Source organism: Meriones unguiculatus, chromosome 8 (assembly GCF_030254825.1).
Source record: "Meriones unguiculatus strain TT.TT164.6M chromosome 8, Bangor_MerUng_6.1, whole genome shotgun sequence".
In the NCBI taxonomy this organism is placed as follows: Eukaryota; Metazoa; Chordata; class Mammalia; order Rodentia; family Muridae; genus Meriones; species Meriones unguiculatus.
The window spans coordinates 3,069,639-3,084,722 of record NC_083356.1 but is presented as its reverse complement, the minus strand read 5'-3'; the positions used below and the strand labels follow the sequence as shown (position 1 = coordinate 3,084,722).

General features: G+C 53.0%; 1 protein-coding gene across 5 annotated transcripts in view; it reads left to right on the top strand.

Annotated features, from left to right (window-relative positions):
* The window catches only part of Dip2b (disco interacting protein 2 homolog B), a 160,455-nt gene extending 146,785 nt beyond the window's left edge, over positions 1 to 13,670 (top strand). For all 5 annotated transcript variants that reach the window (XM_060388622.1, XM_060388621.1, XM_060388623.1 and 2 more), the window contains 7 exons: positions 336 to 506; positions 1,300 to 1,361; positions 2,632 to 2,689; positions 3,980 to 4,054; positions 5,557 to 5,734; positions 8,142 to 8,265; positions 9,649 to 13,670. In XM_060388622.1, coding sequence (XP_060244605.1) covers positions 336 to 506; positions 1,300 to 1,361; positions 2,632 to 2,689; positions 3,980 to 4,054; positions 5,557 to 5,734; positions 8,142 to 8,265; positions 9,649 to 9,901 — 921 coding nt within the window. In that variant the 3' untranslated portion in view covers positions 9,902 to 13,670. The remainder of the gene's footprint in view (positions 1 to 335; positions 507 to 1,299; positions 1,362 to 2,631; positions 2,690 to 3,979; positions 4,055 to 5,556; positions 5,735 to 8,141; positions 8,266 to 9,648) is intronic.
* The last annotated feature ends 1,414 nt before the right edge of the window (positions 13,671 to 15,084 follow it).

Sequence of the window (15,084 nt, the reverse complement as noted above, 5' to 3'; positions counted from 1 at the left end):
GCTGCCCAGGGTTTGGGGTTTGTTTTTCTACTAATCCTGGCAAATGAGAGAAATCTGAGGGCAGATGAGCAAGAACAGCGATGCATTGCTGAAAAAAGAGAAGCCTGAGACCTTAGGTTTTAGGGCGTCGCCCGTCCTTACTTTGGTAGTGATGACGAAGTCCAGGGCCCGTTCATTCCAGCCTGCGCCTTCCACCCAGCCCAGCCCGAGACTAGCTAAAGAAAAGAGCAGCTACCTACAGCTGACTGTTCCTCTCTGAGAGATGCTTTTCTTGGGCCTGGGCAGTGCTCCGCTTTTCCTGAGCAGGAAGGGACCCTCCTCATTGTTTCTTCCAGACCCGAGGGATCAACCTCTCCTGTATCCGGACCTGTGTGGTGGTAGCAGAGGAGCGGCCCCGCATCGCCCTCCAGCAGTCCTTCTCCAAGCTCTTCAAGGACATTGGCCTGTCCCCTCGAGCTGTCAGCACCACATTCGGATCCAGAGTCAACGTCGCCATCTGTTTACAGGTGACCACCTCAATTGTTCTTCCTTTGGGTTCTCCCTGTGTTGCCTGACCTTGAACTCCCAGCCTGAGTCCCTGGGGGAGTGGCAGAGGTGGTCCTCACAGTGGACTGTGAGGCTCTGAGGTAGGACTTAAAGGCCTGAGCCTGGGCCTGGCCCTCCTTCCGCACCGTGGGACTTCAGCCTTCTTCTCTCGCTTGCTCTGTCTCCTTACGTTCATCTATAAGATGTCACTTTGGTTTGTCCCGGGGTGGGCCTGCAGGTCAGTAGGTCACAAGGGAAGACAGGAGCAAGCCAGTTGGCTCCCCATGCGCTGTACTCTCGGGGCTGCTCTTGAGCTCAGTTTGCATTTTATTAATTATTATACAGCCTTCCTTTTTTCTTGTCCCCATATTTTGCCTGTTTAGAATAAGCCTGCATCTCTTGGTGCATTGTTCTGGGTGGGTCTAAACATTCTGGCCTTACGCTGCTTGGCAGCTCATGAGGCAGTCCACGTGTAGATGAGAGTGAGAGGGTGTGGCCAAGACTGGGCTCTCCTGTGGCCAGGAAGAGAGAGTCCCACTGTGCCCCTGCCCTCCTCATCCTGGGTGGGCAACCACAACCCCCCACCTCCCCAACACTCCCCTCAGCCTTAGTACTGCTGCACCCCTGCAGGAAAGCCAATGGGAAGCCCGAGTCGAAGCTGCGCCCTGCACAGGGAGCAGGAGCAAGCAGGAGCTCCCACAGCCACTGCTTCCCATCTGTGAACGAGACGACTCGTTCAGGCCTTAAACAAACTTTGTGCTGCTTTGTTCTTAGGGAACCTCAGGGCCTGACCCCACAACTGTGTACGTGGATCTGAAGTCACTGAGACATGACAGGTGAGCACAGAGCTTGGCCTCACATCAGCACCCTCGTCCTGTTCATGTTTACACCCTGAGGGGTGATATAGGAAGGGAAAGGACTATTTGTCATGAATAAATGATAGAATTTTGCTTATAAAAAGAAAGCTGGAGCTAGAGAGATGGCTCAGAGGTTAAGAGCACTGCCTGCTCTTCCAAAGGTCCCGAGTTCAGTTCCCAGCAACCACATGGTGGCTCACAACCATCTATAATGTGATCTGGTGCCCTCTTCTGAGGTGTACATGCAGGTAGAACACTGTATACATAATAAATAAAATTGAAAAAAAAGAAAGAAAGAAAGCTGAGCCGGGCATGGTGGCGCACACCTGTAATCCTGGCCCTCAGGAGGCAGAGGTAGACGGATCTCTGTGGTTCCAGGAAAGCCAGGGCCACACAGGGAGACCCTGTCTCAAAAACAAAAGCAAGCAAGGAAACAAAAAATGGAGAGTGTCTTTGCTCTGCAGTTTAAAAATAAAGATGGGACAGGGAAGGGTCTTGAGACAGCACTGAGTCTGCCTCCAGGGTTTGTAAAGCCGCCTCTAGGTTTCTAAAACCTAGCTGAGGTTTTAGTCTCGTCCCACAGTGAGCTGAGTGAGACACTGAGCCCTTCGCACACGAGGCTGGGCCTGACCCCTAGAGTAGCCAGGCGGGCTCCAGCCCATATTGCGGTGGGTTGCTTTTGGTTTTTATGTTTGTGTAGTGTGTGTGTGTGTCTATGTGTAGGCCAGAAGACCACCTCAGTGGTGTTACCGAGTTCCTCAGGACCTTCCCCTTGTCTTTTGAGATAGAGTCTGTCTCTCTTTGAGACCCATGTCTAGCTGTCTAGCCCATGGGTTCATCTGTCCCCATCTCCAGGCACTGGGGTCACAAGCACAGCCAGCACGCCTGGCCTCCACTTGATGCCGAGGGTGGACATGTGCTCGTGCTACAGGCACCTTCCCAGCTGAGGTAGCTCCTTCTTACAGCAGGTGTCTACACATCCTCCTCAGCCTGGAGAGTTTTGCCCTGTCTCCTAAGATCTCGCCACGCCTGGGGACTCGTGGTTGTCACAGTGGGAGCTGCCACTGAAACCTAGCAAGTAGGGCCGGGATGTTGCTAGCAACACCCTACACCCAAATCTGCCTGAGCAGAGCATCAGGAGTGTGGAGTGTAAGAAAACCCTGCTCTGCTGGGTGAGGAAGGCGCCGGTTAGCCGCATTGGCGAAGCTTGCTTTAGAGAGACTGCACACTAACTGCCGCTCTTCCGCAGGGTCCGTCTGGTGGAGCGGGGGGCACCTCAGAGCCTCGTGCTGGCTGAGTCTGGAAAGGTACTCAGCTGCCGCTGCTGGGGGAGGGGCGCGGGAGAGGCCTGAAGCAGGAGGGAAGCTCGGGGAAGCATGGAGTCCCACCTTAGGTGCTGGTTTCAGAGGCGGCTCATCTCCATGATCTGCCAGCCCAGACATGACATTCTTCCTGGTGAGCTGAGAGTGGTTACATGAGCAGCACCTGAAGAGAGCCCGTTCTCTCTAAACCCTGAAGCCTGAGGGTCAGGAGGAGAGAGCGAGCACCCACAGGGCAGCAAAACGGAGCGTTGCCTGTGGTGAAGCGCCTGAGGCTCTCTTCACCCCATCTCTTCCGTCCTCAGCGTCTCCCCATCCCCACTGTCCAGATGACAGCACTGTGCCAGTGTCTCAGGGGTCCCCCAGGAAAGCTGAGGCAGAGCAGAGAGAAACTCAAAGGAGAGCCTGTCTGATGTCTCCAGCACATGTCCCCCTAGAGGCTTGTGTGGGCTGTTCCATTCAGTGTCCCACGTCTGCAGCTGGGAGCCCATGGAAGCAGGAGTGCCATGTCAGGAGGGCAGGCTCTGTGGCTTCTGGGAACGGTCCCTTTGTTCCATTCCTCCAGGCTGTCGAAACCCAAGCTAAAAGTCAACAGGGCACAAGACAGGTAGACAGGTAGCCACAATGGCAGCCAGCCTGCTGCCGTTTACCCAGCCAGATCCTTGTACATGCTAGGCCAGTGCTTACTGCTGAGCTTCTGTCCTGACCCAAGAACCATCTTTGGTAAGCCCTGAGCTGTTGCTCAAGCCAGCAGACACTGCTTTTCCCTCCCAGAAGATCCTGGAAGCGTGACTCCCGAGATACCTGAGCCATGGCTGCTTTCTCTGTGTGGCTCCCCGCTGCAGCCCTTGGCTGACTGTGGAGTGGTCTCCAGGAGGTCCCTACTGTTTATCTTTGGAAAGGGCTTCCCCAAAGGGAATGGCTGAGTTATTTACCACAGTCTCACTATTGTGGCCCTAGGCACAGGTTTCTCATGCTTCTGAAGACCTGGCAGTCTGGGCCTGCTTTCTCCTTTGAGAGTGAAATTTACTGGTCCTCCTGACTCTTAAGATGAGGAAGATCGACCAGGAGCAAACAGGAAAGCGCTTCAGGGCCACTTTTGTCAGCTCCAGCCATTTTTAGTCAAGCTAAAGGCCCAGTTCCTAGAGGCCGGTAGTTATTTGCAGGGGTTGGGGGTGGGGGGAGCCAGGCACAGGCATGTTAGATAGACCTCTACAATATGCTAAGCACAGCCAAAGTACAGGCTTTGATTGAACTTGTTTCCCCTTTGCTCCTTAGATCTTACCTGGAGTAAAGGTTGTTATTGTTAATCCCGAGACCAAAGGACCCGTTGGAGACTCTCACCTTGGTGAGGTAGGTGCAGTCCCTTTTAGCGGCTAAGATTTCAAGGTCCCATACTACAGGCCAATAGAAGTAGGCTGAGCTCCGTTCCCCTGCTCGGCGCGCTGATTTCTCTGGCAGCCGGCAGTGAGGAGTGGCAGAGGAGGAGGCTGAGGCTGGAATCAAGCCTGGGTAGCAATGTCTCAGGTTTGTTCACCGCGTCCCCTTACGTGAAAGCTAGCTGGCCAAATCCTATGAAGGGCGGGGCCAAGGAGAGCCACACGTACATTTGTAAATACTCATAAATGTTATAGTCCAAAATGTATTGGTTTTTGCTCCTTTGCTGTAGTGTAGAAGTCCTCTTAAGGTTTTTTCATTCTTCTATTTTCCCGGATCTTTGAGGAGTGCTGTTGGATCCACAGCTGACTGGGAGGGGTCTTAGATGTGTAGGTGCCAGGTAGCTACCTCTCCCACCATCTTAGTCACTGTTCGAGTTCAGTGAAGAGACACAGTGACCAAGGCAGCTGTTAGGAGAGAAAACATGTAATTGGGAGCTTGTTTGCAGTTGGAGAAGGTGAGTCCACCCTCATGGTGGGGAGCACGATGACATACATTCAGGCAGGCACTCGGGCAGTAGCTAACAGCTACATCCTGGGTCCAGTGAGATGACTCAGAGGTTAAGAGCACTGTCTGCTCTTCAGGTCCCAGCAATCACATGGTGGCTCATGACATCTAAAATGAGATCTGGTGCCCTCTTCTGGCCTGCAGGTGTACATGCAGTCAGAGCACTCATATACATAAAATATACATAAAATAAATAAATAATACTTATTTATTTATTTTAATGAGCTACATCCTGATTATAGGCAGAGAGGCAGACACTCTGGGCTTGGCATGGACTTTGGAAACCTCAAAGCCTCCTCTAGGAGTACATACCACCTCTAAAAAGGCCACACCTCTTAATCCCTCTAATGCTTTTAAATAGTGCTGCTCCTGCTGACTAAGCATTCACATAGATGAGCCTACAGGGGCTGTTCTCATTCAGACCTCCACAGCCTGTTGTCAGCTGTTGCTCTGCTTACACTGTAAACTCAGGCGTCCTTTGCTGGTGTCCCAACAGCCTACGTCACGGTTACACCAGAAGACTGGTAATCATGCCTTGTGCTTTTGTGGCACTCTGGCAGCCGGTGAGAAATTAACCCAGGGGCATGCAGCCTAGTGGGTAAGAGATGGCCTCTGGTGCCAGCCACCAGGGTACGGGCGCCCTTCCAGTCCTGCCTCTTGGAGGAATGTTTAGTCTTGTCTTTCTATCTGTATAGTGAAAATAAGAAAGTTACGGCAATGTGGCTATCCTGTGTGTGTCAGAACTGGTGGAGATCTGGCCAGTAGAGTCCAGCAGAGAGAAAATGCTAGATCAATGTCAGCTACATGCTGGTGTGACTGCTGTTAATGTGAAAATGAGATTTTTTTTTTTTTTTAATCCAAATGATCTGTCCTGGGAGACTGAACTGACATGGTGGTGTTTCCTTCTGCAGATCTGGGTGAACAGCCCGCACACAGCCAGCGGCTACTACACCATCTACGACAGTGAGACCCTCCAAGCTGATCATTTCAACACGCGCCTGAGCTTCGGGGATGCCGCCCAGACCCTGTGGGCCCGGACAGGGTACCTTGGGTTTGTCCGCAGGACTGAGCTCACGGCGGCCACTGGAGGTATCTTCCATCCCCATTCTCTTTCCAGCTCCTGGTCCGCAGAGCACTTCCACCTGCCTGGGGACTGCAGGGTCCCTCTGAAGTCACAGTCACTTGAAGTGACCGTTGCCCTGAGCACTGTGTGGACGGTCACATGACCATGGGTGTCAGAACGGCTAGAGGTGCTGCTGAGGGGCAGCAGGCAGAGCAGGTGCCTGGGGCTGACCCCAGACGCTGGCCAAGCTCCTGGGACAGCTCTTCCTTGTCCTTCTGCCCCTGCCCACCGTTTTGAGTACAGAAACATTCTTATTTTTTTGGTTTTTTGGTTTTTGGTTTTTCGAGACAGGGTTTCTCTGTGTAGCCCTGGCTGTCCTGGACTCACTCTGTAGACCAGGCTGGCCTCCAACTCACTGAGATCCTCCTGCCTCTGCCTCCAGAGTGCTGGGATTACAGGCGTGCATAACCACACCCGGCTATAGACACATTCTTAATCCATGAGAGGGAATATGTTTTTGTTTGTTTTTAATGGTTTACCTGTGTAGCCCTGGCTACACAGAGGTCCTCCTGCCTCTATCTCTGGAGTGCCGGGATTGAAGGGCTGCGCCACCTTGCCTGGCCTGGGACGTGGCTCTGCAGAGGATCCAGGCCTGCTTTCTGGCAGCCTCTGTCGGAGCGTTCCCGAAATCCGTCTTCTGCCCAGCTGCTCGTCACAGCCTCTGTGCTCTCTGCTGCACACTCTTCCTGACTGGCATTGGCGGCTGCTGCAGAACATGCAACACTTCCTCTGTTGCACAGAACTGGTCCAGCCCTGGGCTGCAAGGCCTCCACTGGGCCATTTCTCCTTGGCTGAGCAGAGTGTGTCGTTTCTCCATATGTCATGCGGAGGCCGCTGTCACCAGGAGGTGAGGTTTGGGCCCTCGCCGCGTGCCAGGCTCTATGACCGTGAGCAGTCACTCCGCCTGTCTGCCGAGGAGCCCGAGGTCCCCCGTCATGGGTGTGTGATGAACTGCGCTGCACTCAGCGCTGGGACGCAGAAGAGGCGGGGCTCACGTGGGCCGCATCTGCCCGGACTCTCACTGAGCAGATCAGAAGTGCTCTTCGCAGGCCGTCGCCGAGCCGCCCGCCTTCTGTGCGCTGCTGGGTGACGCCGCACAGCCGTCTCCACGCCCTGCACTCGTGCTTGTGTCTCGGTGAAGACAGCTGGAAACTGTGGCGCACGACCGCTGCCCTCTGCCCCAGACCCTCCCTCCTCCCCTTCCCCACCAGAGCTGGCTAGTTCTTGACCTGTCGGAACTCAGCCACGGCTTCAGCGTCTCCAGGAGCTCTCTCCACACCCTTTCGTAGGGCTCTCGAGTGTCCTCACTCCTTGGGTCTCATGCCTGTGCCTGCCTGTCCTGCACCTGAGTTGCTTAGAGGGGACTCCTGTTTGCAGCTCCCCCAGCGACATTTTTTTAAAAAAAGAGTTTTTATTTATTACCCTAATTGGTGTTGGGGGGGCCGAGTCTGCAGGCCTGGCTGGTCTTCCTTCCACTGAGCATGCTCTCCATCTCCTGAGCCGTCTTACCAGACCCCGTGTAGGTCCTCAGAGCACGACCTGTGGTCTTCACAGTTCATGTCACACAATAGGAGTAATAATGGCTACTTTTTTACACCATATCGACTACCTGGCAAAACCCTTGTTTGTTTGTTTATCTTTGGGGCTGGAGAGGTGGCTCAGCAGTTAGAGGATTTGCAGCTCTTCCAGAGGTCCTGGGTTCAGTTCTCAATTAGCACATCAAGTGGTTCACAAGCACCTGTAACTCCAGCTCTGGAGAAGCCAGTACCCTTTTCGGGCCTCTGAGGGCACCTACACCCACATTTACACTTTCGTGCACACAGACATGCCCGTACACAATTACAAAGAAAAAAACTACGCTGAGCCTGGAGAGGTGGCTCAGTGGCTAAAAGCACTGGCTGCTCTCCCAGAGGACCCAAGTTTGATTCCTAGCTCGCACACAGCGGCTCACAAGAATCCCAGGGCTGTGCTCACGAGGAGCAGCTTGCTGCTGCCAGTGGCTCCACATTCTTGTCACAGTGCACACATGGGCATGCACACAGTCTGCACGCCCGTGCGCACGAAGTCAAAGCCCTTTAACCTCAGCTCGTGTGTGTTTATGCGCGCCAGCACAGTGCAGCGGCCAGGGTCAAGTGTGCAGGCAGCCTTCCCTCTCGCCTTTACCCAGCCTCTGAGGACTGAGCTTACCTCCTCAGCCCTCCCCACGCCCAACGAAGTAATGTATTCCTCACAGCAGCCGTTTGTCACTATTCCTGTCCGCAGAGCAAGCAGCAGGGCCAGAGTCATCGCCAGCCAAGGGCTGATGTGTCCTGTGTGCCCTTACGCCCACCGTTGCTGTGTGTGCGCGTCTGAGCCTGTTCCCCTTCCTTTCAGAACGTCACGACGCCTTGTACGTGGTGGGCGCGCTGGATGAGACGCTGGAGCTGAGGGGACTGCGGTACCACCCCACAGACATCGAGAACTCGGTGTCCCGGGCGCACAGGAGCATTGCCGAATGGTAATTTCCCCGAGCACCCCTTCTCACATCAGCTTGAGTGACGCTGACAGGATCTGCATAGGCAGCCGCCTGGTCAGGGCCACGCACCCTTGAGGAAGCCCTTCGGGGGTGAGAAACCATGTCGGCCACCTCGGTTGAAGGGTCCACTGTGGCCACTAAAGCCTGTTGGCCAGAGCCGAGGGGCCCTGGAGCCACAGTGGAGCATGGGGACAAGGCGCCGGGTGGCTTTGTGAGGGCAGACTCTCAGGCATAGAAGAGCTGGCGGGCCGCCTGCTTTAGGACGAGCGTAATAAGTGAATGTTAAATTACTGCTAATAATGGCTCGCCTTCCCACAGTGCGTTGTGCTTCCTGATTATCCAAAGGGTCAGTCAGCGTGTGCTTTTTAAACTGTGGGAAACAGGGGAAAAGGATGGTTACCATCTAAGCTGCTCCTCCTCAGTGCAGGACCTTGCCTGTATTTCCCTCATGAGGGATTATCCATCCTCTTGCTGACAGGAAGGTCATTAAAATTAAAACTTGTTTCACCTGCTGGCTTTCATTCTGGGGTTTGTACGTTGGCTTGTTTTTAACTGTGTGTCTGTGTGCATACGTGCCACAGGTACACAGGTACCTGGAGTCCCGGAGAGGGCTCCCCCAGCTCGGGTACCGGAATCCAAGCTCCGAACTCCCGTCCTCCACAGAGCGGCTGGTACTTACTCTTAACCACTGAGCCATCGCTCCAGCACCTTGGGTTTTTTGTTTTGTTTTGTTTGTCTGTTTGGAGACAGGGTCTCTCTATAGTCCTGGCTGTCTTGGAACTCACTATGTAGAGCAGGCTGGCCTCAAACTCACAGAGCTCCTCCTGCCTCTGCCTCCCCAGTATTTTTCTGTTAATGTTAAGTGTTAATGATGGAGAGTGTAGCTGTCGGCCTCTGAAATCTGGGAGAAAGGTAGTCTTCAGGGAAAGGGGCGTAAATCTCGGAAGATAGTACAAAAGATGAGGGCCAGCCGGCCAGCGCCACCGGAAAGGCGCTGCGCCAGGCCTGGCTACCTCAGCCACACTGTGGGGGAGAGCCGACCCCTCAGCCAGTCCTCTGCCTCTCCACACCCTGTGCTCTGCCTGTCCTCCCCACAAAGGACTGGAGGGATGGCTTGCCAGTTACGAGCACTGCAGTTCTGCAGGTTCTTTCCCGGCGCCCACACGGCTGCTCACAGCCATCGCACCCCAGTTCCAGGGTTCCGTGCTCCCTCCTCAGCCCCTGCACGCACGCAGTGCACTTACATATTTGCACGCGGGAGCACTCACATACATGCACGCACGTCCTTGTGGGCGGACGCCCATCCTCGTCCAATGAAAACGGTGCTTTAAAGGTGCCTGTTAACTGAGTGTCGTTGGATTTCAGTGCCGTGTTCACGTGGACCAACTTGCTGGTGGTGGTGGTGGAACTGTGTGGCTCCGAGCAGGAGGCCCTGGACCTGGTTCCTCTCGTGACGAATGTGGTCCTGGAAGAGCACTACCTCATCGTCGGGGTTGTGGTCGTGGTGGACCCAGGGGTGGTCCCCATCAACTCGAGAGGGGAGAAACAGCGCATGCACCTCCGAGACAGCTTCCTGGCCGACCAGCTGGACCCGATCTATGTGGCCTACAACATGTAGCCAGCCCTGAGGGAAGACGGTGGGTGTAGCCCTTGGGTGCTGCTGAGCGCTGGGAACGGGCTGCCGTGCTGGCGACACGCGGCATGTGCATCACCCCTGAGCCCTGGCGTCCACGGCAGCTCGCACTGAAGCAGCTCCATGCATGTTGCAGTTTTCCCATCTGGTATACGTACTGCATTTCTACCTAACGGTTTAGATGTTTGTGAGGGAGTTTAACGAGTTCCCGTGAGGGCGATGTGTGTCCCACACTCCCCGCCTGTATGCACTTGCCATTTTCCTCTTGTGCGGTGTTCTGCAGGGTTTCTGAACAGGAAACTGCCGAGCCCAAGTCAGCAAGTCAAGTGACTTGCGTGAGAACCGCTGTATGTGTCTAATTCTTAGTCGTAAGCCTTCTGACCAGTGTTTGAATGTGTAAATAAGTGCACATAATTCAACTAAAGAACCGGCAGTTGGCTTGCTTAACTGCGGCCAGCCGGGTGGCGGGCTCCGCTGGAGGGCCCAGCAGCGCAGCGCCGCCTGTGGGCCGCCTGGCACCCGGCACCCAGCGCCTGCGCTTGTTTGTGCTTGTGTGCGCTTGCACCGCAGTTTGCCTGAGCTTCTAAGGATTCTTCAACCCGTTCCTCTGAGAAAGCCCTCACGGCAGAATGTAGATAGCTAAGCGTCAGCAGTTCCTGACCTGCTCTCCTGATCGGCAGAGGTGCGCTTGGCCAGTGTTGGACCTTTCGCGTCTAGAGTGACCTCAGGAGAATTGCTAACGTCGCTGCTCCGCGCTGTGTCGTCCGCTGGAGCAGGAGGACCGGACCCTGTGCCCCCAGCGCTGGGAGGGCCAGCGCTGGCCGGGGCAGGGTCAGCTGGCTCAGGGAACTGGAGGCCGCATAAACGCACCCTACCGACAACCAGTTTGGGAGGCGGAGCATCCAGGCTCCTCTGAAGCAGCAGGTCTGACGTATGCAAGAGACTCTGGATGGAGCTGGAGCCAGACTGCACACATGGGGCTGAGTCTGGATTCTGGCTCGGTCTCCATTCTTTGGTCTGAAACTTCATGTATTTGAATATAGTTAAATTTTATTATTTTTTTCTTACAGAAATATTTTTAAAAATTAAAGAAAACCTCAAGTGAAAAAGAATTAACCTGTTAAATCAGAACAGTTCTCTTTGACCTGTTTTGGTCTATTGTGTAAATATTTATTTAGACTATTTTGATAATACATATTATTTACCCCACTGTAACATCCTGTAAACTAATGTGTTTTTAAGCAATTTGTAAGACTTGTAATTACCCTGAGAATAAGGTTTATTAAGTAAGCAGCAGCCCCTCCCCCCGACAGCAGCCCTGGGCTGTCCCCAGGCTCTCTGCTCAGCCGACATGGCCCTTTCCTCAGACACATGCCCCACAGAAGGAAGGCCTGGCTCTGGAGGCTTGTGCTTTTCGCTAGGACTGGTCTGCAGCGGTGGAGGGAGGTGTTGGGGAGCACAGGAGAGGAGTGTCACCTCCTGGACAGAGTGGCAGCCCACTAGGGATCGGTCATTTACAAAGGGAGAGCTGCTCATTTTGGAACTCTTGAAACTGTTTTGCTTTCGTTTTTGTTTTTTGTTTTGTTTTTTTGTTTTTTGAGACAGGGTCTTTTCACATAGCCCAGGCTGGCCCCAACCCCCATGCTGGGATTACAGGAGTATGCTGCCATGTGTAGCTCTCAAAACAGTCTGTGATGCTTGCTAAGCAAAGCAGGGCCTGGGTACCAAACAGTTCCACGTCAGCAATCCACAAGTTCTAAGAAAAACACCATAGACCAACCCTGTCCTGGCTGTTAACTCCTGCAAATGCAAATGATTGACTTGGTGTCACCGTCCGGGGACACAGTGTCTGCAGTAATGTCATGTGAGCCACATGTATTAAACTTTCCTAATAACTACTTTTAAAAAGGAGGGCCTATTGTATAACCCTAGCTGCCTATAACTCGCTCTGTAGACCAGCTGGTATCAGACTCAGAGAGATCCTCCTGCCTCTGCTTCCTGAGTGCTAGGACTAAAGGTGTGCGCCACTAAACCCAACTAAACATATCTTTTAAATATTTTCTTAAAAACATGGTATTGATTTTAATATATTTACCAAAAGTACTATTACTTTGATGTAAAATCATTGAGATGGTTTCTGTTCTTTTTTAATTTTGGAAATCCTGTGTGTATTAAACATATTTCACTTCAGACTAGCTACTTCAGATCTCAGTGGCCAGATGTGGCCAGTGGCAGCCATGTTGGACAGGCAGCCTGTCCTCATTCCTTGAAGCACAGTACTGTCCTCAGTCCCTCTCACTGTAGCCAGCTACCAGTCACTTAGGACGACTGCCTAGTTCACTATTCCCAGGTCATCTCTTCTGAAACAGTGCGGCGGTGGAGCACGGGCCTGTCCTGAGCGCGCCCTCCTGCTGAGCTCAACCCTTTCTGATAATTACTTTTTTTTTTTCCTGCTGCTTTGCTTTGGGTCCATCCCCTCAAAGGTGCACTGTATTAGTAGAGGGACAGAAGCTGAGAGTTGGCCTTGGGGGAGCCTCATCAGCTGGTGCACCCTCCTTGATGGGGTTTGTGATAGACCCCTGAGCTCTGTCTCAGACTTGACCTTGCTTATTTGTGTTTTTAAAGAATTTGTCTTGATGGCATCATGGCTCTGGCCTTTTCCACATCCAGTGGAAACTTCATGGTTGAGCAACGAAAGGAGTCATAGAAATCCAATACTAATAAAGTATAAAGGCCTGTGGCCATTCCTGACCACTGAACATGGAGGGGGCACTGGACCAAGAGTAAACCCCTATCTTAATTACGGAAGAGAAAACTATTTTTTCTTTGTGTGTGTGAGAGAGAGAGGGAGAGTGAGTGAGTGAGTGAGTGAGTGAGTGAGTGATGGGGTTTTATTGTACAGCCCTTACTGGCCTCAGACTTGATGCTCTTGCCTCAGCCGTCCAGTGCTGAGATTACAGGCTTCTGTAGCCAGCCACACCGGGCAAGAGAAGCCCATTTTGGAACTTGTGACCCTTCACCCCTCAGGAGAGTGACTGAGGTGGACCAGGGAGCACTTCCAGCTGCACACATACCATCCTGAGCCCCTGAGCCCTCAGAGTGCCACTCCCCACCCCGCCCCCGGGCACGCAGAGGCCCTGACCCCAGACCAGGTCCTCTCCGAGTGCCCTTGTCCCGGCCTCCTCGCTGTAGCCCCTGGGCATCGCTTGCTCCATGCTCTCCTGGACTCCAAAGGGCCGGAGGCCTCTGCCTCATGCATGGTGCTCATTATCTTGGCCAAGTAACTTTCTGTCCTTGAACATCTACATCCAGGAATTTTAACTAAAGCAGTGTGGAGTTGTCAGCTTACCTGAGCTCCCACACAACCTGCCTTCCTGTCACTTGTGCTGTCTGCTTTGACGTAAAGCCAGGAGCCCTTGGAGCTGAGGAGGCTGCAGCCTACCACATGCGCAGCAGGCCTTTGCTTTCCCAGCAACAGTCCTGACAGGCGTGTGAGGTGGGCGGTGCGCCTCACCCCGAGGAGGAGGCTACAAACAGAGGTTTTCAGTCCTAAGTGCTGTCTGTTTACTTTGTCAAGATCATGCCTACCCTGTCAGATTCAAACTATAGTACTGTGTGATCGTGTATAAAGTGTTTTATTTATTTGAAATTAGATTAGATATACATTTTTAAATTTAACATCTGGCTGGACAGTGTTCTATTAACTCATTGAATGTGTTTCCTTTGTCTTGTGTTAATAAATATTGATGCTTGATTGTGTTTAATCCTTCACACTGGGTGGGGCTGGGGGTGTGTGTGTGTTTGTGAGGTGTGGTGTGGTGTGTGTGCAGTGTGTGGCATTGGGATTGAACCCCGGGCCTCCTTCAAGCTAAGCATTGGCTCTAGCCCTGAGCCACACCCGCTGTGGGGGTGATTGAGAGTGAAGATGTTAAGATGACTGGGCAGTGGGCTGAGAGGACTCAGAGCTGCTGCAGCTGAAGGAGGCCCGGTCAGGGGTCACCAGTGCTGCTCTGCAAACCAACCAAGCCACTGTCAGAAATGCTCTCTTTTTAACCTTGGGCTCTTTTTTCAAAAGTTACTGTTTTCTTAAAGATTCATTTACTGCTTCTATCTTCATGTGTATACATGTTTCCCCTGGATGTATGTGTGTGCATTGAGCGCCTGCTTGAGAAGGCCAGAGACAGCAAATCCCATGGGCCTGGAGTTAAAGATGATTGTGAGCCACCGCTTGGGTGTCGAGAGCCAAGCCTGAGTCCTGCAAACACAGCCAGTTTCCTTAGTTGCATTTTTTTTCGCTTTTTAATTTTATTTATTATCTATACGGTGTTTTGCCTACATGTAACACCTTCATGTCAGAAGAGGGCACCAAACATTATAGATGGTTGTGAGCCACCATGTGGTTGCTGGGAATTGAACTCAGGACCTTTGGAAGAGCAGTGAGTGCTCTTAACCTCTGAGCCGTCTCTCCAGCCCTCTTAGTTGCTTTTAATTTTCAGGGTTACTACATTGTGCTCATTCTGTCGGGTGTGTGGGGAGATTGCCTGTATGAATGTCAAAGGACAACTTGCAGAAGGAGTTCTCTTTGCACCATGAGGGTCCTTCGGCATGGCTACAAGGACACCTACTCTCTAACCACTGAGCCCAGGATTGCTGCGCCCAGCTGTTCCCCGGGGACTATGTGGCACGGGTGCTTCTAAGGCCTGGTTTCCGACAGGCTGTGTTCCCAGCAGCCTTCCCTGGGGTGAGGCCTCATTTGCTCCAGCCTTTCCTGGTTGCAGGAGACCTGAAGGGAGCCAGCTTGTCTCGACAGTGTGGACTGAGCTTTTTAGGACCCCCTCCCCATCTTAACACTTAGCGAGTGTTGCCCTCCAGGCACAGACACCATCAAGAGCTGACATAGGAAGTCTGTGGCCTCGGGGAGCTGCAGAGGGGAACAGGGGCAGCGGCTGCAGGATGGCGGCTGAACTGAGGTCAGATGTCTGCTTTCTGAACCATGGTCTCTAGCCCAGGCTGGCCTCTAAACCCATCGTGATCCTCCTGCCTCAGCCTTCCGAGTTCTGGGATTAGAGATGAGAGTTACTCTGCCTGGCCTGAATTTACTAGTTTTGAAAAGTGACACAGGGCACGTAAAAACTAGGAAAAGCGGATGTGGTTATGTACAGTTTAAT